The 21,879-nt window shown below is 43.0% G+C and overlaps 2 protein-coding genes across 2 annotated transcripts in view; one reads left to right on the top strand and one right to left on the bottom strand.

Annotated features, from left to right (window-relative positions):
* Nucleotides 1-17,981, bottom strand: part of AP3S1 (adaptor related protein complex 3 subunit sigma 1) — a 44,158-nt gene extending 26,177 nt beyond the window's left edge. The window contains exons 1-3 of the mRNA XM_045020556.1: nt 17,780-17,981; nt 12,777-12,868; nt 8,225-8,336 (exon numbers count right to left, since the gene is read on the bottom strand). Of these exons, the coding sequence (XP_044876491.1) occupies nt 8,225-8,336; nt 12,777-12,868; nt 17,780-17,848 (273 nt within the window). The 5' untranslated portion in view covers nt 17,849-17,981. The remainder of the gene's footprint in view (nt 1-8,224; nt 8,337-12,776; nt 12,869-17,779) is intronic.
* Nucleotides 17,982-18,084: 103 nt separating this feature from the next.
* On the top strand, nt 18,085-21,513 carry ATG12 (autophagy related 12). Its single transcript, XM_045020557.1, has 4 exons — nt 18,085-18,308; nt 18,707-18,843; nt 20,919-20,981; nt 21,269-21,513. The coding sequence occupies exons 1-4, from the start codon at nt 18,137-18,139 to the stop codon at nt 21,326-21,328; spliced, it is 432 nt and encodes a 143-aa protein (XP_044876492.1). The 5' UTR covers nt 18,085-18,136; the 3' UTR covers nt 21,329-21,513.
* Nucleotides 21,514-21,879: the final 366 nt, after the last annotated feature.

The raw sequence follows: 21,879 nt of genomic DNA, 5'->3' as shown, positions 1-21,879 counted from the left end.
CACATTTTTCCCCCAGCATGCATTGGGGGGAAATCCCAGAATTCCAATGGGCAGCGGGGAGTGCGGGAACTGTGGGATAGCTTCCCACAGTGCACCGCTTCAAAAGTCGACGCTGGCCCCGTTACTGTGGACTCACACAGTCGAATTAGTGTATTTAGTGTGGATACACAACTTCGACTTCATAAGGTCGATTCCACAAATTCGAATTAAGTTGATTCGAAATAGTCTTGTAGTGTAGACATACCCACAGAATCTTGCCATTTTCTTCCAAGAGAAAATTGCTAAAATGTGACACGACCCTCCCACTTCTCTTGCCTTCTCTTCCCCTCTTACAAGTCTCTCCTCCTCCCGTCACAGAGGCAGAAGTTTCTCATTTAATTTCCTGCTCCATCCCCTCCATTTGCCCCAGGGAGCCCATCTCATCATTTCAACTCCTCCCTTATTCTTCTCCTTACCCTCTTATGCTCCTCTGATTCTTCCTCCCATCCCCATAATACAAGCATGACTTAGACTCTCCCCTCCTAAATAAAACCCAACCTTGACCTCCACTTGCTTCTTCAACTACTGCTCATTTCCCTTCTCCCTTTCACCTCTAAGGGTACATCAACACTACCCGCCGAATCGGCGGGTAGCGATCGATCTATCAGGGATCGATTTATTGCATCTCATCTAGACATGATAAATCGATCCCTGAAGGCACTCCCCGTCGACTCCGGAATTCCACTAGGGTGAGAGGCGGAAGCGGAGTCAACGGGGGAGCCGCAGCCATCAATCCTGCGCCATGAGGACGGGAGGTAAGTCAATCTAAGATATATTGACTTCAGCTATGCTATTCTTGTAGCTGAAGTTGCACATCTTAGATCGATTTCCTCCCGCAGTGTAGACCAGGCCTAAGAGCACGAAACGAGCTGTCTATAACTATTGTCTGAAGTGCCTCTTCTCCAAATCCATCACAGACTGGTTTCAGCCTCAGCACTCCACTGAAATCACTCTTGCCAAATTCTCTAATGACTATGTCCTAACCTAAGCTACGAACTTGTTCTCCATCCTCATCTGTGAGGGTTCCACAAGGCTCTGTCCTAGCTCCCCTTCTCTTCTCCCTTTGCATCTTATCTCTGGGTAATTTCATCTGCAAACACAAATTCAATTACCACATATCTGCTGAGGACTCATAGACCCACCTCTCTGCTCAAGACCTGTCTCCTTCTGTCCAAACTAAAATCTCAGCTGGTCTCTCTGACATCTCTTTGTGGATGTATAGCTGCCAGCTCAAGCTCAACACAGCTAAAGTGGATCTTAATCTTCCCCCATACCTTTCCAGTTACCTTCTTTCTCAATCACTAAACACCACCACCATCCTGACAGTCACTTAGGCCCATAACCTGGGTGTCATCTTCAAAGTGAACCTCTCTTTATGTCTAAGTCTTGCAGATTCTTTCTGCATAACATCTTAAGCTACAGACTTTCCTCTCCATCCATACAAATAAAATTCTCATCCAGGCTCTCATCATACCATGTTGCAATTACTGCAAGACCCTTTTATCTGGCCTTGACAAATGTAATCTTGCCCCACTCATATCCATTCAATATGTTGCTGAATGGATCATTTTCCCAGCTCATTGATTTGACCAAGTTGCACCTCTCTTTACATCCATTCACTGGCTCCCCCTTCTTTATTGCATCAAACATATGTTGCTTGTATTAACTTTCAAAGCCCTTCACAGTCTTATCGTCTCTCATTCACTACTGAGCTGACGACACTCGTATCCAACTGGCCCATGCAAGCATCCACTGAAATTTTCAAACAAACATTGTGCTTTCTCCTATGCTGTTCCTCATGCTTGGGAAGTGCTTCCCATACACATCTACAAGGCTGCCTGATTACCCATCTTTGCTTTGATGCCTATAAAAACAGTTAAGCAGCAAATGTGCTGAGACCACTGTCTATCATGCTGACCAACACTGTCTCATTGTTTCCATCTGTATACCCCGTTGCCTCTGTCTTAAACAGATATATACCCTGTATACCCTGTTGCCTCTGTATACCATCTGTTGCCTCTGTCTTAAACTTAGAACGCATGCTCCATGGGCCAGGGATACCTTTTTGTTGTGTATGTGTTCTGCACCTAGCAGAGTGAGGTTGTGGCTCATGACTAGGACTACAATAAATAAAATAATCTGCACATACAAAAATAAATAAATTCAGGCATGTGACCTTAATGCTATCTATCTATATAAAGCCAAATTAGTTATTAACAGTTTGCTTTACATACAATGCACAAGGTTTCATTTTTTATCATTGCAAGTCCTCCTCATTATTTGCAAAGGCCTGTTAATTACTGTGCAAGCCAGACATGCCTTTCTGATTTGGGATAGGAGATCACACCACATAAAATTTCAATTTTGAGCTTATTTGAGCCCAGCCCAATAAGGCAGTCTTCTGTGTCCATAACCAATTTTCCTACTCAGCCAGAAAGGGGGTGGGGATGTGTGTGGGGGGGGGGGGATTTTCATAAGTTCCAACTCTACCCCATTCGAAATCAATGGGAAATTTACCACTTCAACACAAATACTAAAGGCATGCATGAGATTTTCAAAAAGGTCTTTTACTCATAACATGTTACTATTAATTTCCATTTTAAAATCAAAACCAATTCTCTCTCTAGTGGACTTGCAGAAGTATCATTATTTAATACCAGCACTGAATTTAAGCAAAAATACTGGAACTAACTCCACAAAGAGGAGTTGAAGACCACGCTCCCCATGCACTGAGTGGGGAGTTAGGAACCTAAGAAAGAGATTCATAAAAGCCAAAAACTGAGCAGGGAGCTGCCTATGCTAGCCAGTAGAAAATGGGGAACCAGGGCAGGGGTTGAAGATCTCAATGGTGCCTAAATGTTGGATTTAGGTGCCTATGCCTCTTTGTGGATCTAGACCTGTGTTATTTCTTAAATGGATTCAATACAAGAGTTACTATGACAATTAACCCTTACAAATAAATATCTTACATTTAATTGAATAGTAACCCCAACAAGGTGCCTCTTTTCTTCATGCTTAAAAAGTACTAATTTTCTTCATATAGTTAACTGTTAAGACACAAAATGTCTTCTAGAACAGGGCAAGTTTACAAATGATTAGTTCATATGTTAAACTATTTAAACAATGTTTATAATGTGGCTCAAAGAAGCCAACTGACTGCCCAGGGGAAATTCTTTTAACTTCTGTGTGCCTCAAGGGGGTTGCATATATAAGGGTAGTTTTGTGCTATAGGGATACCACTGCAGCTGAAACTAACTACAGGGCATTAAATTAATCATGAAACTGACATCCAAGGAATTGCTGGCTATCAGGGCCAGCTTTAGGCTGATTCCCCCGATTCGGGCCCCGCGCCCTAAAGAAGAGCGCCTACCTTAGGCGCCTTTTTAATTTTTACTCAGCTGGCAGCGCTCCGGGTCTTCGGCAGCACTTCAGCGGCGGGTCCTTTGCTTGCCCCAGGTCTTCGGCGGCGGGTTCTTCAGTGCCGTGGAAGCCCCGGAGCGCCACCAGGTGAGTCATCCCTGCCGGGGCCCTGTCGAAACTATTCAAATCAGGCCCCACACTTTCTAAAGCCAGCCCTGTTGGCTACCTACTGACTTTCACAAAGCAACTTCATAAAAAAAGGTTGAGCAACAATGCAGAAACAATGTGAGTCACAGAACTGAGAATTAAAAATGAATTCTGGAGTCAAATAAATCTCAAGCCAAGACCTGGTGACTAGAAATGTAGCAATAGTGTGTTTTCCATAACTAATTATGATCCAAAGTGAATTTCTAGCGCCCCCTTGTGCTTTACTTTTAGAATTACATGAACTATTACAAAGCAACAAAGAGTCCTGTGGCACCTTATAAACTAACAGAAGTATTGGAGTATAAGCTTTCGTGGGTGAATACCCACTTCATCAGATGCATGTGGTGGAAATTTCCAGAGACAGGTATAAATATGCAGGCAAGGATCAGTCTAGAGATAACGAGGTTAGTTCAATCAGGGAGGATGAGGCCCTCTTCTAGCAGTTGAGGTATGAACACCAAGGGAGGAGAAACTGCTTTTGTAGTTGGCTAGCCATTCACAGTCTTTGTTTAATCCTGAGCAGATGGTGTCAAATTTGCAAATGAACTGAAGTTCAGCAGTTCCCTGGACACACAATAGCAGATTTAAAGGTAGCCATCCTGCAGCAAAAAAACTTCAGGACCAGACTCCAAAGAGAAACTAAGGTGCCATAGGACTCTGTCACTTTTTACAGATACAGACTAACACGGCTACCCCTCTGATACATGAACTATTACAATAAAGCTGTATTTTATTTTTTGTTTTAAATTTTACTCAAATATTAATAAACCTAAATACATACAATACTAAATACAGCATAAGCAATCAAAACATCAGCTTGTTCTTAGTGTTCTGGTAAGACAAATTAAGAGTCCATTGTCAGCATCAGGGCCCACTGTGCTCAGCAACATACCAACACAGTCCTTGCCCTGAAGAGCTTCCATTCTACACAGACAAAAAGTCGGAGAAAAAGGACACAATACACAAGCAGAAGACTGGGAACTGAGGGACAGAACGACTAAATGACTTGCCCAAGATTACACAGGAAGTCCATGGCAGAGAAGGGAATTGAACCCAGATCTCTGAAGTCCAGTGTTTTAGCCACAAGACCATCCTTTCTCCTCTTGCATTAAGTACTCACATTCTATTACAGCATTAACAGCTGAAAAAAACAGATAACTAATCAAATGCACCTAAAACACAGATACTATAAAACAATAAATTTATAAAAGAAATATTATGGAATGTCTACTTCAGATCTAGAAAATCCTGTTTGTATTTGGTGTCAATAGACCTACTTTAGGTTTTCTTAACTCAGGTTTTGGTGTGTCACCAGATCTAGAGAGCACTAGCAAACCTCAAGAGAGATGAAGCCAGTCTGCCTGTGAAAGTGTTTTCATTGCAGTGCAAGCTGTAATGTCATCATTTAAACAGTTGGCTCAAAGTGATCTCTGATAGATGCATGGGACAATTATCCACACATTTAATACCTAGATGGTTGGACATTAGTAGTTACAGCAATAAATACATGCAGCACCACCACACATGGGGCTGACTTTGAATGAAACTTGGAAGCTCTAATAGTGCTTAGTATAACAATCTATCTTCCTAGGGGAGCTGGTCAGCATGAGCACATTACACTTAGGGTGACCAGATGTCCCGATTTTACAGAGACAGTCCCAAATTGGGGGGCTTTTTCTTATATAGGCACCTATTACCCTCCCCACCCCCTGTCCCGATTATTCACACTTGCCCTCTGGTCACCCTAATTACACTTTATTGTTCTACATAAACTACACTGACTTCCCCTCTGCTTCTGGGTGCAATCTGAAGTATCTGTTTTACTCTGTAAAACATTATATGGTTTAGGAGGTAGACACTTTAGGGACCATATCATTCCCTGTGCACTATTAAAAACCGCTCAAGTCAGCTGAGATGCTTTTGCTGACAGTCTTTTTTATCACAACCTGCTTGGAACAGGGTCCATCTCTTCTTATGTTTGTGTCAGGTGCTGCACAACAGGACTTGGGTACTGACATCTGTGCACTACTGCACTTGAAGTGCTACAAAAGTTAATAAATTCTTTTGAGAATTTCCAGTCACCAATACATAAGGGGCGGGGAGGTGTCAGACTGTGGAAATCACTCCCTCTGGTGGCCAGCCAAAGCACAAATTTGTCAGTTTTCAGGCAAATTTGTCAAATGGACCTTAACTACAGTTGATTTTTTTACGTTTTCAATTTCATCATCCAGAAGAAAGTTTTTTGGATTTCTGCCCAACTCTAACCTAAACTAAAAGGGCTGACCTCGTACTAGAGCCAATCAGGAATTTTTCAACTAAAGCATTTTCTAATGAAAATGTTATTTGTTTAAATCAGATCTGCTGCAGGATAGGCTTGGTTCTGGTGAACATCCTGTGACAAAAAAAAGGTTTGAGAGAAGTTCTGAAATTGCTGACGTCCCCTGAATTTCAGTTCAAAATTTAAGTTAATTTATAGTAGAGGAAAAAAAATGTAAAGGAAAAAGGTAAGTGAAATGTTTTGAAGTTATCAAATGTTTCAACTGACCCAATCTGAATTTTTCCCCGGATTTCCGGTTTGTGAAAATTTGAGACAGAATTTTTGTCCCAAATTGGGACAGAAAAATTTTCTGAAATCTCAAAAGTTCTTCCAGAACAGGAAAATCATTTCCCACCAAGCTCTACCTTATATCTCACATGCCTGTTTGAATTAACATTAGGCTTTTTGGACCCCAGACTTATTAAAGATTACAGTAATCTGTTGTCACAAGACCTCTAAATTTAGTGCCTCTAAAGATTGCAATACTTGCATGTGATTTACCTCGCTTTGCGTGCGTGCATCTATGGTCATAACAATTTGAGGTTAAGAAATTAAGAAATCCATCTTTCAGACCAAACTGCATTATGCCTCCCATAAAACTGCTGATTGCACAAATGCCCCTTGCAAAGCTCTGTACAGCTTTTAACCACTGAGATCTCAACATTCTTTTTGGGTACTTCATGGGGAAGTGAGTCTTAGAAGTCATGAGTATACATAAGGGGTAAAATTTTCAAAAGTGCTAAGCTGACTTAGAAGTTTAAGTCTCACTGAAAGTCAAAAGGACTTGGCACCCAAGTTAGTTAGATTCTTTTGAAAGTCTGATGTGACTCTCCCTCACACTACCATGGCTCGCTGTTTGCCAAGGTTCTAGTTTTATTTTACTTACTGTGGCTATAATATCATAAACTCTACTGAGAGAAAAAAACTGAATCAAGGCCTTGATTTCCTCTTGTAACACTTCAAGGGAGATTTAAGAATAACTCACATTTAACCCTGTAGACTTTACATACCCAGTGATAATGATGCTAACAAACAGAACTCTCCCTTTTCTAGTTAATCACAAACACTGAAACAAAGCCTTTAAACAATTTGTATAGAGCCTTAAAAATGACTGTATACAAGAAGTGTAAAATTCATAACGTTAAAATGTCTACAGTATTAAGGTGAAAGGTTTCACTGGTATGTCCTGACATGAGAATCCTTTGAGGCAGATACTGGAACCTGGAGAAACATGTACAGTATATCCTCTGAGTGAAAGTCAAAGATTAATATCTATGACACACTCTGATCTGCTTTTTAGGTCACCTTTAGCATTTATAAATATATTGTTTCCTTCACACAGTCCTAATTTGTTTGTTTCCAAGCATTAGAGCTTCCACAGGGAAGATGTCAGATTGGTATCGGGAGATGAAATGGTGTTAACAAAAGCCCCTCTATCACAAGAAGTAATTCAACCTATGAAGAAGTTTGAGAACAAAGATTTAACGCTGATATTTTTATGATGGTTGCAGACCTACCTAAAGGCTTTAATATGCATAAAGCCATTGTCCTAAAGATACAAAAAGGAAACACAGGCTAGACAATGCCATTGGATAGTGGAATTATTGGGAGGTTGGTGAACATCATCACTGTACATATTAGAGCTCAGCAAGAAAGAAATCAGTTGGAATTGCATAAGTGGCCCTGCAAAATGCAAGGGATCAGACCACATAACACAAGTGGTCTTTTCTGATCCTACTGTTTCTAATTAAGAATGAAGATGTATGTTTTGTAGATAAAGTGAATATTCAGAAATACATGAGAAGTTACATTAAATATTAATGTGCTGCTCTTCTCACTTTGTAAATATTTTAACACATTTGAGTAAGAAGATATGCTACAAAACAAAGCAACTCTACTCTGTAGAGCAAACAGCTATGAAAAGATGATTCATTGTATGTGGTATCCAATAGCTTGCACACTACAAAATGCCAAAGTGAGCAAAGAGGAAACAAAAATCCAGGAAAACAGCCATTTGAACTGAATGAATCTGTTACCAAAACTAGACCCCAATTCTCTGCAAAACCAACAAAATATGGCAGTTTATAATTTAGGCTCATTACCTGTCAAATGAACTGTTTTCTTACCTAAACATTAATTTGGGGAAAAAAGAACTTTCTCTAGTAATGGTAGGAAACTGTACAACGTTTAACACAAGTATGCTGTACTTTATTTTCAAGCAATTCAGAAAAAGGTAAGCCTGAAGGTAGAAACACCAAGTATCTTTAAAAATATGGAATTTCCTTTATAAACAACACTTACTTGTATTAGGTCTAAAATGCCAAGTTCACTTTCTGAAGAATCCACACAGAAGACAAAGTACAACGTGGCATAGTGTCGGTAGATTAGTTTGTTATCAGATCCACCTATTAGTCTAAATGAAGAGATAAGCTAGGTCAGTGTCAAGACAAGATGAGCAAAAACTCATTAACAGCAAATTATAAACTTTTCAGGATACCGTTTAAATTTAAATTACATCATGAAACATGTTGAAAATACTTCAGCCATTAACAGTATAATAGAGAACCTCATAATTTAATGTAAAAGTGCTTTTGAAAAAAACAAGCCACACCAATATGACACCTTAACTCTGAATTGTAATTACTGTTAGTAAATATCCTCACAGACAGTAGTAAGCACACCGATATATGCACATATGCATCAGAACTATGGCAAACAGTGGAAGTGTGTCCTTATTGATCTAAGATGTGAGCAAGTTTCACTCTGACATTCTGGCAGGCACTGTGCAGAGAGTAAGGAATATTACTTAGAAGAGGGTCACATGCTTCAAGCATCTTTCCCAGTCCCACTCAGAGGAGCGACTGAGAGGAGTTGAAAAAATTTAAGTATGCATGCATTGAAGTTAGTGATTAGTACACATGGATTGTACTGCTATTCACTTAAATCAAATGTATGGTCTTAGTGATAAACTGAATTAATACAACAGTTGTGATACAGAATATGTGACATTACAGAAAGTATGCGTGCCCTGCACCCAAATGGTTGTATTACAATATTATAAGAGATACAGAAATTTAAATTCCTTATACTTCTCCTTAATCATCAAGTTAGTGAACTACCAAAGGAAGAGTTATCTTAAGTGAATCAACAGTGATATGCTTCAGCCCATCCTCTGTAGCCTCCCCCTGAGAGAAACTTTTAACTGCAAATATCACAAGGCATGTATCTCTCTTCTTTAGGTGGCTAAAAATTCTATCTTAAGCAACAACATGGCTCAAGTATAAAATGAAAACATTTTGTGGCACATGGATATACAGGTATGAAGCTGATGATTCTACACATTGGGGAAAAAGCCATTAAAAACTACTCCTAAACTGGACTTACAGAAGAAATCACCAGTCTAATGGATCGCAAATCTGCACAAAGCAATGATCCCTCTAATTTTCTACTCTTTATTTGTAAATTAAAACTATTAAGAACCTTTAGAATACCTGCATTTTGCACACCGCTTCACATTAATGCTTGAAAATACAAGTCCCCTGCTCCCAAATATCTAAACAAAAAATGTACAGAGTTTTCGTGATTTGTAAGCAAACTAAAAACAAAAACAAATGCAAAGTAAAGGTTGATACTGTGTCCTTAAATGTATGACAATTAACTAGATATTGCAGTGAATGTGAAGTTGTTTCACTCTTATTGCTAGAACCCCCAAAATGTGCAAATTGCTCTATAGAGATACAGGAAGACAGTCCCTGCTGTGAAGAGCTATATCAAAAGGGGACTTGAAGAAGGGAAACAAGAGCTGAGCTTGTGCCACCCACCTCCAGCCTTTTTGGGGGGGGGGGCTGGAGGGGGGCAGGGAGGAAGAGAAGAGGGCGCTTCTTTATGATATATAAAAAAAAGGCCTGAAAGGGTGGGGTTTTACTCTGTGGGTTTTTTTTAAACATTAGAAATTCAGGTCCTGTCCAGCCTGGAAGACTATGCTAACTGGAGAACTACTGCAGTGACACTTCCAAGAGTGAAGAGAGCAAAAGTGGAATCATTAAGAGGAGAAAGGATTGTTAGTCAAAATGTTAGGCCTTGTCTTGACTAGGAAAACAGGTCATGGTTGGTATCATGGTAGCTACCACAACTTGGACCATGATTGCGCTCCAAGTATAAACACAGCTTTTAACACGTTAACTGGCTTTAGTCAACCCTAGGCTCCCCCCATAGAGGAATTCAGCTAGTTAACTCGTGTTAAGAGTCAAAAGTGGTTTACAAAGAGACCAAAATCATGACAGCTAAAACAATGTCAATCATGACCTCTTTTCCCAAAAACTGTGTTTTTGTTAATACCTATGTAATTTCAATTACTAAAATTTTGAATGAACGGGTCTTTTATTTCAGCACATCTGTTAATGTGTAAGAACTCACAACAAACACGCTTTAAGACCACAAGGGGTAAAAAAAACTTGACATTTTTACCTTGAAAAAATTTTACCTTAAAAATTCGAACACCATTTCAGCGCTGACAACACCTGTCATCAAAAATATCTGCCTCCCTATCAGCCACTCCAATACACCAGAGGAAAACACTCCACAGTTTTACCCAAAGGTCAAAAATCTGCTTTATTTAAACACCAGGCTCAGAGGGGACAATTAAACTAGGAAAAACAGCTATGTTTTGAAACACATTAGCTAAACACACACTGTAAACAAGAATTTGTACTTAGTGTAGACAGGGCAAGTCATGTTTTAAAACTTGCTAGATGGGGGAAGCCTAGGGTTGACCATGGTCAGCAAACGCAACTTGCTGCTGTCTACACTGTGCAAAGGACCCACTTTTAAAAATGTGTTTGCAAACACAGTTTTTAAAACAATCATTTTTCTTAGTCCAGACTTGCTCTACAACACTGTTTTTCAAATCGTGGGTCACGACCCAATACTGGGTCACAGCATGTCAGGTACTGGGTCACCTTGCTCTGGTCAGCACTGCAGACCGGGACATTAAAAGCCCCATTGGCGGTGCTGCCCAGCTAAGGTAGGCTAGTGCCCCGCGCTGTGCCCCGGAAGTTGCTAGCAGCGGGTCCGGCTTCTAGGCAGGTGGGCCACGAGGCTCCGCGTGCTGCCCCCACCCTGAGCACTGTTCCCATTGGGAACTGGGGGGAAAGCGGTGCCTGCAGGCAAGAGCTGCATAAAGCCGCTTGCACGCCTCCGCCTAGGAGCCGGATCTACTGCTGGCCACTTCCAGGGTGCAGCGCAGTCAGCGGTGCCAAGACTGGCAGGAAGCCTGCCTTAGCACCCCAGCTGTGCTGCTGACCGGGAGCTGCCAGAGGCAAGTCTGTGCCCCAATCCCCTGCCCTGAGCCCCCTGAAACCTGAAGCCCTTCCTGCATCCCAAACCCCTCATCCACAGCCTCAACCCAGAGCCTGCATCCCCAGCCCAGAGCCCTGACCCACTCCTGCACCCCAACCCTGAGCCCCCCCAACCCAGAACCCCTTCATTCACTCCAAACCCCTCATCCCCGACACCCCCCGAGCCTGCACCCCCAGCCCAGAGCCCTGACTCCCTCCCGCACCCCAACCACCTGCCACAGCCTTGACCCCAACCCAAACCCCAGAGCCCCTCCTACACCCCAAGCCCCTCATCCCCAGCCCAGACCCCTGACCCTCTCCCACTCCCCAACCCCCTACTCCAGCCCAGAGCCCCCTCCCACACCCTGAACCCTTCATTCCTGGATCCAACCCGCAGCCCTCAACCCCGCACCCCAACACTCTGACCCAGCCCTGAGCCCCTCCCACACCCCAAACCCCTCAGCCCCAGCTCCATTGTATCATGGGCATCAGTTTTCATTAGTTGGGTCCCCAGAAAATAAGTTTGAAAACCACTGCTCTACAGAACAGCAAATTTGGACTCTGGCAGAAAGCCACTGGAATCTTTAGGCCAGGAACCCTCTACCAAGGGCACACAGTATCCAAATATTAGGCGCTCAGGCCTAAGTACCCAGTAGAAGAGCTGCCACTGATTTCAAGTTTCGCAATGGTATAGTGCAGGGGTGGCAAATCTGTGGCTCCGGAGCCACATGTGGCTCCTTGTATAGGCATCAACTCCGGGGCTGGAGCTACAGGCGCTAACTTTCCAATGTGCTCACTGCTCAGCCCCTGGCTCTGCCACTGGCCCTGCCCTCACTCCACCCCTTCCTGCCCCCTCCCTTAAGCCTGCCGTGCCCTCACTCCTCCCCCCGGCAGAGCCTCCTGCATGCCACGAAACAGCTGATCTGGAGGTGTAGAGAGGGAGGCAGAGGCGCTGATCGGCGGGGCTGCCGGTAAGTGGAAGGCACTGGGAGCGGGGGGTGGGGGGAGCTGCTGACGTATTATTGTGGCTCTTTGGCAATGTACATTGGTAAATTCTGGTTCCTTCTCAGACTCAGGTTGGCCACCCGGGTGTAGTGAAACAGTCTCTTAGGTTGACCTCAAGGCTTTAGCTGGGCTTTGGGAATATAGTTAGGTGCCATCTAGGCTTCTACATATTTTTTTTCTGTATTGTCTCTGGATCAGGGACAGGTGTGTTGTAACCATATCCCCTAATTCAGTTACAGCTGTACAATAGACACGGCCCTAGAAGAAATATTTTGTTAAAGTTGGAGAACACTTTATAACAGAAGATAGTTATAGCTACTTAACTGTAACAGTGTATTTAGAACCAAGATACAATGGAGACGGGTGTATGGCTTTTCTCATGGGTGCATTAGAAATATTTAGACAGAAATTTAACTAAATTACTGCTTTAAAATATGGTACTCTTGAAGGTTTTTGTGACATCCTTTGCTGTTCATTAATACTAGAAATTTCTGTTAAATTTTAGTACTTACAAGCCCCCTTCTAGGAAATTACAAACATTTTCATCACGTTTGGATACCAAATGGAAAGTTTCTCTGATAATTTGTTGCTGTGTATCTTCACTCTGTGAAAAAAGAAATATTTTACTATCAGACTAAAGTGAATTAGTTAACAGTAATTTATATTTATAGCTTATATAGTTTGCACTCTGTTTACTAACAGCACTACCAAGACAATAAGCTTTGTTGCCTTCTAATCAGTCACCCAAAGTCCATACCATTCAGGATACGATCCATCACTCTCACAGATCCTGGGAGACAGGCCAGTCCTTGCTTACAGACAGCCCCCAAACCTGAAGCAAATACTCACCAGCAACCACACACCACACAACAAAAACATTAACTCAGGAACCTATCCTTGCAATAAAGCCCGTTGCCAACTCTGTCCACATATCTATTCAGGACCTAATCACATCAGCCACACTATCAGAGGCTCGTTCACCTGCACATCTACGAATGTGATATATGCCATCATGTGCCAGCAATGTCCCTCTGCCATGTATATTGGCCAAACCAGACAGTCTCTATGTAAAAGACTAAATGGACACAAATCAGACATCAAGAATTATAACATTCAAAAACCAGTCAGAGAACTTTAATCTCCCCGGTCACTCGATTACAGACCTAAAAGTCGCAATATTACAACAAAAAAACTTCAAAAACAGACTCCAACGAGAGACTGCCGAATTGGAATTAATTTGCAAAATGGACACCATTAAATTAGGCTTGAATAAAGACTGGGAGTGGATGGGTCATTACACAAAGTAAAACTATTTCCCCAGGACAAAGAACCTGTTGTTCAACTGAACTGTGGGGTTTTGGCCTAATTCCAGTGACAGGTGTTGCTGTAATGATGCAAAACACTAGTGTAGACAAGGAAAGCTGGATTTGCACAGTGCAGCTCACCCCAATTTCAAGCACAGGGTGAACTGCATTGGTGCACAGTGTGGCTACATTCTGGGCCAAAATTAAATAATATATTGTGAACATATTGTTAGGTAAACTAAAATAAACAAAAAAAGACTTATCACAGTGCCTAGGCTAGGGCATACTAAACGAGTAGTAGATGTGTAGAAGGAAATTAAACAAAGCAGTGATCATACACACACATTTATTCAAAGTTACAGTAACTACAGTACAACCTGAGTTATGAACACCAGAGATATGAACTGACCAGTCAACCACACACCTCATTTGGAACTGGAAATACACAATCAGTCAGCAGCAGCAGAGCAAAAAAAAGCAAATACAATACAGTGGTATTAAATGTAAACTACTTAAAAAATAGTGAAAGTAGCATTTTTCTTCTGCATACTAAAGTTTCAAAACTGTATTAAGTTGATGTTCAGTTGTTCAGAGTTATGAACGACCTCCATTCCTGAGGTGTTCGTGACTCTGAGATTCTACCGTACATTCTACTGTCACTAAACTATGGATCAAAGTAATTAGTGTTTTACAGTTGCTGCAAGATTATTGGAATTGTGAAGCTTTTAAATGCTCCCACAATTTTACTGCTCCTCAGGCAAAATAATCCTACATAACAGGATGAGACAGCAACAAGTCCATGTCAAGTGAGAGCAACCCCACTGTCCTTCAGTTCTTTGGACAAATGCAGCTCAGAAAAAGGCGGGCAACAACAAAGCCATCCCCCTACTTTTCCCAGTGCTGCTGCAGCTGCAACAGGTCTGGACAATAGCAAGGAGACATACACACACACACAAATCAGCGATGAAATAAATCTTAGGATAGGAAAGAGAAAATAGAAGTGAACTGCTTCATTTTAGTATGAGTTTCCTATATTCAAGTCCCTTTCTGCTACCAATCCAAGTAATAATCACCATAAGATTGACAGATAAAAGAAAATAAAAATCTCTTCCCTAAAATTTCTGAAATCACCCATTTGAAATTGGGAAGAGGAAAAGGAAGATTCACAAACACACAAAATGAAGTTAAAGTCTTACAGACATAGCCAGCCTGAAACTCTTCACATACATGTTAATTTTGAAATGGTAAATCAAGATAATCAGTTTGCTGAATGATAGGTGCTAAGAAGAGGGAGTGGGTTTCTTGACCCATGTTATAGTTTCTCCAGCTTCTCTTTCCCAGGGTAGAGGACGAAATTCTCTCACTCAGAGAGAGTGGTTTTCTGCCAGCAATGTACTCATTTATTAAACACCGGCAGTGCAACCCAATGAGCGATAGTTGTCATTTCTGCAAAGGTATATCCTTGATAAAACATAGTTTTAACAGTAAAACTTATGAAGTTATATAATTCTGAACAATGCAACCTTTGTGTATTTGACTGACTAGCTATAGATGTCAAAAGTGAATTTTTTTCAATTGGTACTACTTTTAATATCTATATTTATGTAATTTTGCTAAAGACAAGAATGTTCTTGTGTATTTCTCTACATCCAATGGTAACTCCACAGTTGGGAAATACAGCACACGGCTTACAAGATTATCCTGTAGTTTTATCCTGGGTTAACTTTTTTGTTTTGTTAATTCCCCGATCAAGCCTGTGGTAGTAATTCGACTCCAAGCACATATTTACATAGAATTTTCCACAAACGTCACTTTCAGCTAGTAAGAAATTCACTTTCTCACAGATTAAAAAAATGTATGTGCATCTGCTGCTGTTCATTTATTTTTTTCCCTTTGTATGAGAATCACCACTTTTCTAATACTATAGGAGTTTACAGAAAAAAATTTGCTGACTGACCTCTACCAAAGGCCTTAAGCCTTTTCTCACCTTCTCAATACTAGCATCTCTGTCACTAAGGGGACACAATGCTGCACAAGAGATAAAGAAAGGGGCGTAAAAGAACTCTCCAAAGCATATTGTCTATGATTTTAATTCTTTTTTCAATATTTTAGATAATTACTATGAATCTGCAGTAATGGCTCCACAGTTAAAGCTGTAAATCACTTTTATTGGAAGTCAGAATTCTACATTCCTTCACCTTTAAAATAAGTTTAAAATAAATTTTGTTTTGAAATTGAACTGTTTATGACAGAAGTAGTGCATGAATGATTTTTGGTCAAACAAAATTGTCGGGGGGTGGGGGAGAGGGGAGGAGAGCTTGAAAGCTTCTGTTTTTTCTTGTAAAGTCATCTCTCCAAAAAACCCACTTAGTTTAGAATAATTATTTAACAGTACTGGACATAAGCTGGTCAGTATTATTTCATATACAGGCTGGTGCAATATTTTGGAATGGTGTGCAAAAAGGAACAGCAGATGGCTGAGCTCTGTCTCTTTATAAATTCGGCCAGCTGTGAATCAATTAGGTTATAAGAGGTTAAAAAAGTACTTTGGGAAAAGTAATTGATTTGAATATATTTTCTTGTATTTCAAAGAAGAACATAACGTCTCTACATCGCATCTCTAATTTTAAGACAGTATGGCATATCAGAAGAAAACAGTATAAACCACGGTAATACCCATCATGATTTTTAAATTTTAATTTTTTTAAAGAATTATGATTCAAACACCTTAAACAGACATAACTATTTTAAATGAGTATTTAAGACTATTGTTTTAATTTCTGAAATACTAGAAACCCATAGTTTCACTAAAAACCTTAACATGAAACCTATTATCAGTGTCCATCCTCTGTCTGTCCAACATCCTCTTACCTAAGTTCTCTCTAAGTCCTCTTTCTCCACCGCAGCCCCAGGGCAGTCTGCACCCCAAACCCCTCATCGCCAGGCCCCACCCCAGAGCCCACACCCCCAGCCAGAGCCCACACCACGCCCCTACCCTGAGCTCCCTCCTACACTCCAAACCCCTCAGCCCTACCCCCACCACACATTGTCTCCATATTAGTGCACATTACAAAATGCATTCAGCACACGAATGTAGGTGACCAAATGTCCCGATTTTATCGGGACAGTCCCGATTTTTGGGTCTTTTTCTTATATAGGTTCCTATTACCCCCACCCCATCCCGATTTTTCACATTTGCTATCTAGTCATCCTACATGGATGTAAAAAATTAGAGGGAGCATTGCCTTTTACCTCAAATCATAAGAGATCCTGAGTTACCAAATTTGGATATGAATAAGACCCCACCCCCCAAAAAAAATTAAAAGGTGGTCAGAATTGTGTATTTAGCTCAGGTCCAGGTCTGCATCTAATCAATGTCCTGGAAAATCATCCCAGTTTATCACATACTCAGTATCAATCAGTGCTACTGGGAACCTCAGTATTGGTCACACATGACTTCGGCTAATTTACACTACCATAATCAACTACTGTATTGTAGATACAGTTCTAAGCTCTGGACTACACTATGGGTATGTCAGATAGGGCTGTGATTTGTATCATTATACTGATACTATTTTAAGCCCACTATGGATGCAGTTATAACAGTACAAAGGTGCCTAAAACTGGTATAATTTATTTCTCTTCCTAATATAGAATAAATCCTACCTGTATCAGCACTTTTATACTGGTTTAACTGCATCTACACTGGGGGTTACTGCTTTAATTATACCCATACAGTTTAAGCAATAAGGCTTCCTAGTGCAGACAAGCCCAGGTCAGGCATGGGCTATCAACCCCAAAGAGACCCAGAGCACATCAGTGCCTGCTGACACCAAGACCCTCCAACATCCAACCACCGACCAGTGAGAAGTCGCCACCCAGCCTACAGGGAGCCTGCATCAGCCACCCTGCACAAGAGCCGCCTGGACCCATAGCTCAGGCCGACAGGTGCTGGGAAGGGGGCAGAGTGACAAGGGGTCACCTCTGAGCTGCGCTCCCACAGGCCTGCGGGCTAATAACTGCACCGTCCCCCAGAGCAGGGGCTACACCCTGATGGGGAAGGCAGCCCAAGGCACAGACCCACTTCCCCTCCCCACTCCTTGCTACTGCCCCCCCCCCATCCCCGCCTCTCAACAGCCGCCCGAGGCCCAGGCCTGGCCGCAGTCCCAGTGCGGGACCAGCTCAGGGACACCCGCCCGCGCGCCCCGTACATAGCGCTGGTAGAACTTGGAGAGCCGGGGTTTGCCGTGGTTGTTGAAGATGAGAATCGCTTTGATCATGGTGAGGCGGCGGGAGGAGGCCGCTCCAGCCGGCCGGGTCACTGCGAGCGCTGCCCCTCCCCCTTCACACTAGCAGCAGCTCCCCCGCTATTCGTGCCCAGAGCGGAAGCGGAAACGGAACCGTTCCCACTACCCACGTGACACCGAGTCACCTGCCAAGGTGGTGCGGCTCATTGCGATTGTCAACATCCGCCAGGAGTAGTGCCCTGCGGTCACGTGCTCTCAGTGGCCGCTGCCAGGAGTTAATATGGTTCACGTCACGTCCGCCCTTACTCGCCTGTAACCAGTATGGCGGAAGTGGAGGAGCAGCCCCTACCTCTCTCTCCTCAGGACAGTGGCCGAGGCGAGTGTGGAGAAGAGCCCCCGGACGGGGGAGCGGCGGTGGGGGTTGCCGAGGCGGCTCCCCCTTCAGCCGGCTCCCCGGTGACCGAGGAACCTGCCGAGGACACCAAGAAGAAAAGTAATAGAAAAAGGAATTATTGCCCTGGGGGCGGGGCGAGAACGGTCGATCCCTCTGATTGCCAGGCGCATTGGCCAATCGGGGGAAACAGTGAGCTGCCTTTTTCAGCTAGCTTAACCAATTAGGAAAAGGCAGATGATACGATCGTGGGTGGCGGGGATGCTCTAGGGCTGTTGTACGGGCGCGTTGGTATCTCCCGGCCGCGGGTGGGACAGCAGGACAGCGGCCAATAGCTTGTCCCGGCACGAAGGGGTGGGCGGGGCTGGGTCTGTAGCCGCTGAGCTGTGTGTGAGGCGGGCGCTTATGGCTGGGGGCGGGGCTCCTGCCTCTGCGGCCGGCGCTCGGGGCTCGATCCCTTCGCGCCCCTCCACCGCGCCCAGTCTCTGCTCTCGCCCTAGTTGACGTCCTGCTGAAGGCCGTGGGGGACACGCCGATCATGAAGACCAAGAAGTGGAGCGTGGAGAGGACCCGCACCATCCAGGGCCTCGTTGACTTCATCAAAAAGTTCCTCAAGCTGGTGGCCTCGGAGCAGCTGGTACGTGACCTGACTTGTTTATTCGCAAGCCGGGGAAGGATGCGGCGGGTACCGGGGCTGCTTGGTGTCACGTAGACGTGCCAGGGTGAAAAAGGGGATAGCAGTGAGGTGATGAAGTGCGGGACGTGTGGAGCTGGCAAGGCTGCAATCAGCGATGGCATCATGTTGCCTGCTTCTTAATTGTGTAAGTTGCTTTGCATGGTGATGAGGTAACTCTCCACACGGAAGTTTGTTGTACTTGCTGCCAGGCTCCATAGTCATCACCCCAGAGGGTAGACACAGCCTGCACTAGAGAAGGGTTTTTTCCATCCGTGTAGGAACACCAGCTCCAAAAACAAAGTTAGCTGCCTTACCAGGAGCATTTTTCCATTGACATAGCTACGTCTACATTGGGGTGAGGTTAGCCTATCTATGCTAAGCACAAACTCTGCTGTCAAACAGGAAGTGAAATACGCATATAATAAAACATAAGGAAAACACACATCATTGTAGTGCATACAGGAAAAAATCTAAAAAACCTTATATTAAATAAAAGCTATTGAATTTCCTTATGCATTTGTATAGTGCCTAGCACACTGAGGTCCCAGGGCTCCTAGGCACTATGGCAGGGGTCGGCAACCTTTCAGAATTGGTGTGCTGAGTCTTCATTTATTCACTCTAATATAAGGTTTTGTGTGCGAGTAATACATTTTAACATTTTTAGAAGGTCTCTTTCTCTAAGTCTATAATATGTAACTAAATTATTGCTGTATGTAAAGTAAATAAGATTTTTAAAATGTTTAGGAAGCTTCATTTAAAATTAAATTAAAATGCAGAGCCCTCCGGACCAGTGGCCAGGACCCAGGCCGTGTGAGTGCCACACGAAAATCAGTTCGCATGCCGCCTTCGGCACGCGTGCCATAGGTTGCCTTCTACACTATGGTAATACAAATGATAAATAATAATATAGATACATACATCTGTGGTCTTACCATTAGGCTCAGACACTCTTATTCCCCTGGAGGCCAGTTCCTGGTTTTCTTTTAATATACTTAGGGCTGGTCTACACGGGGGGAATCGACATAAGATACGCAACTTCAGCTATGAGAATAGGTTGACTTACCGCAGTGTCATAAAATCATAGAATATCAGAGTTGGAAGGGACCTCAGGAGGTCATCTAGTCCAACCCCCTGCTCAAAGGACCAATCTCCAGACACATTTTTACCCCAGTTCCCTAAATGGCCCCCTCAAAGATTGAGCTCACAACCCTGGGTTTAGCAGGCCAGTGCTCAAACCACTGAGCTATCACTCCCCTGCTTCACCGCTATGGCACACAGAACTCTTCTCGGAGAGGTGGAGTACTGAAGTCGACTGGAGAGCACTCTGCTGTCGATTTAACAGGCCTTCAGTAGAGAAGGAAGCAGGGGGCAAAAGGGGCAGCTGCCCCGGGGCCTGGCAATTTAAAAGGGCCCGGGGCTCCCGGCCGCTGCTACCCCGACAGTGGCCGAAAGCCCCGGATCCTTTAAATCACTGCCAGAGCCCCGATGGGTGCAGGCTGGGCAGCGCAGAAGGGCTGGCTGGAGGAGGCTTACCCCCCTCCACCCGAGGCCCTGAAAGTACCAGTAAGACTTGTATGTTACTTTCACCCCTAGATAAAAGTTTCCATGGGTATTTTTGATGCAAGAAATTTTACAGTAGACAGGAGGTCTTGGTGTTGGATATTCAAAGCAAAAGAGCGAGGACCAGACCATTGGCTTGATGTCAGTGTGCGAGACAAGTGCTTGATTGCAGGTCCTAGTTCGAATGGCGTAGCATGCTCAGACCTGGGGAAGCGAGGATGACTCACATTGTTCCAGCAAAGACCCCATTGGCCAGTTAAAGAACAGAATTGCTAGGTTCCATGCAGTACCTCTCTCCCTAAATGATGGTGGCTCTGTGCAGAACTTTGAAGTTGTAAAGAGAGGTAAATACTATGAACAGAAGGTAACCTTCACTCCATCCCTGACAGGGGCATAGGGTCGAAGAAGTGCTCCTTGTAGATAGGAAGATAACTCACCAGGCAGATTTTTTCATCTTCTGTTTTCTTCCCTCACAGTTTATATATGTGAATCAGTCCTTCGCTCCTTCTCCAGACCAGGAAGTCGGGACACTGTATGAGGTGACGTTAGTTTTGAGTGTTGTTCTTTCTTAATATTTGTTTAGTAGAAACTGTCTGTACCCTTGTCTGCATTTTTAAATCTGCTATATATGCCTGCCATGCCCAAAGTGGTGACATCATGAATTTGTATAACATCATGGATAACATTGCATGAATATATTAATAACACATGACACTGTTTCATTATGCGTTTGTCCAATAGTAATAGTTTAATTCATAAATGGACTGCTTCATTAGGTAATCTTGTGGCTTTTCTCTTTCTCCACTCCCTTTTCTTTCCCCTGTAGTGTTTTGGAAGTGATGGCAAACTTGTACTGCATTACTGCAAATCTCAAGCTTGGGGATGAATGGTAAGCAGCCATTGATGCCTAGGACTGGCCTTCAGAAAGGAAAAGGCCTCTGATAATCTTCAGAAACAATGCCCATGGACATGCTGAAGAGAACTATACATTACTGACTATGAATTTATTTTATTCTGTGCATTTCTCTACAAAATGATGCAGATGACTTGCATAAAAGAAGAGTTACATAGAATTACATGGCTGAGTAGCCTTTCTTCCTTGTGTCATTTGTAGTATGGGGGAAAAAATTGCATGTGCCATCTGTAGAATAGAGCCATCTTTCCTGCTGCAGAGCTCCTTGGTTGCCACGTATGAAAGGACATTATTTCATGGCTTGTGAACTGCATAACTCTCCGTTGCTCTGAATACTGTATTGAGGATATAGCTTCCCTTTATTAGGACGGATATTTATTGCACATGTGAAGGTGGATTCAATTTACTTCTGACATAATGTTCATCTCTATTATGTGCAGTTTAATCTCTTACCTGTTGTGAAGTCTTTACTTTGAATGTGTAATGTCTCGCTTACACCTCACTTCAGGCAAGTATTTTATAGC

This window comes from Mauremys mutica, chromosome 6, assembly GCF_020497125.1.
Source record: "Mauremys mutica isolate MM-2020 ecotype Southern chromosome 6, ASM2049712v1, whole genome shotgun sequence".
NCBI classification, from domain to species: domain Eukaryota; kingdom Metazoa; phylum Chordata; order Testudines; family Geoemydidae; genus Mauremys; species Mauremys mutica.
The sequence above is the reverse complement of the archived record's forward strand: the minus strand, read 5'-3'. Positions and strand labels throughout refer to the sequence as shown.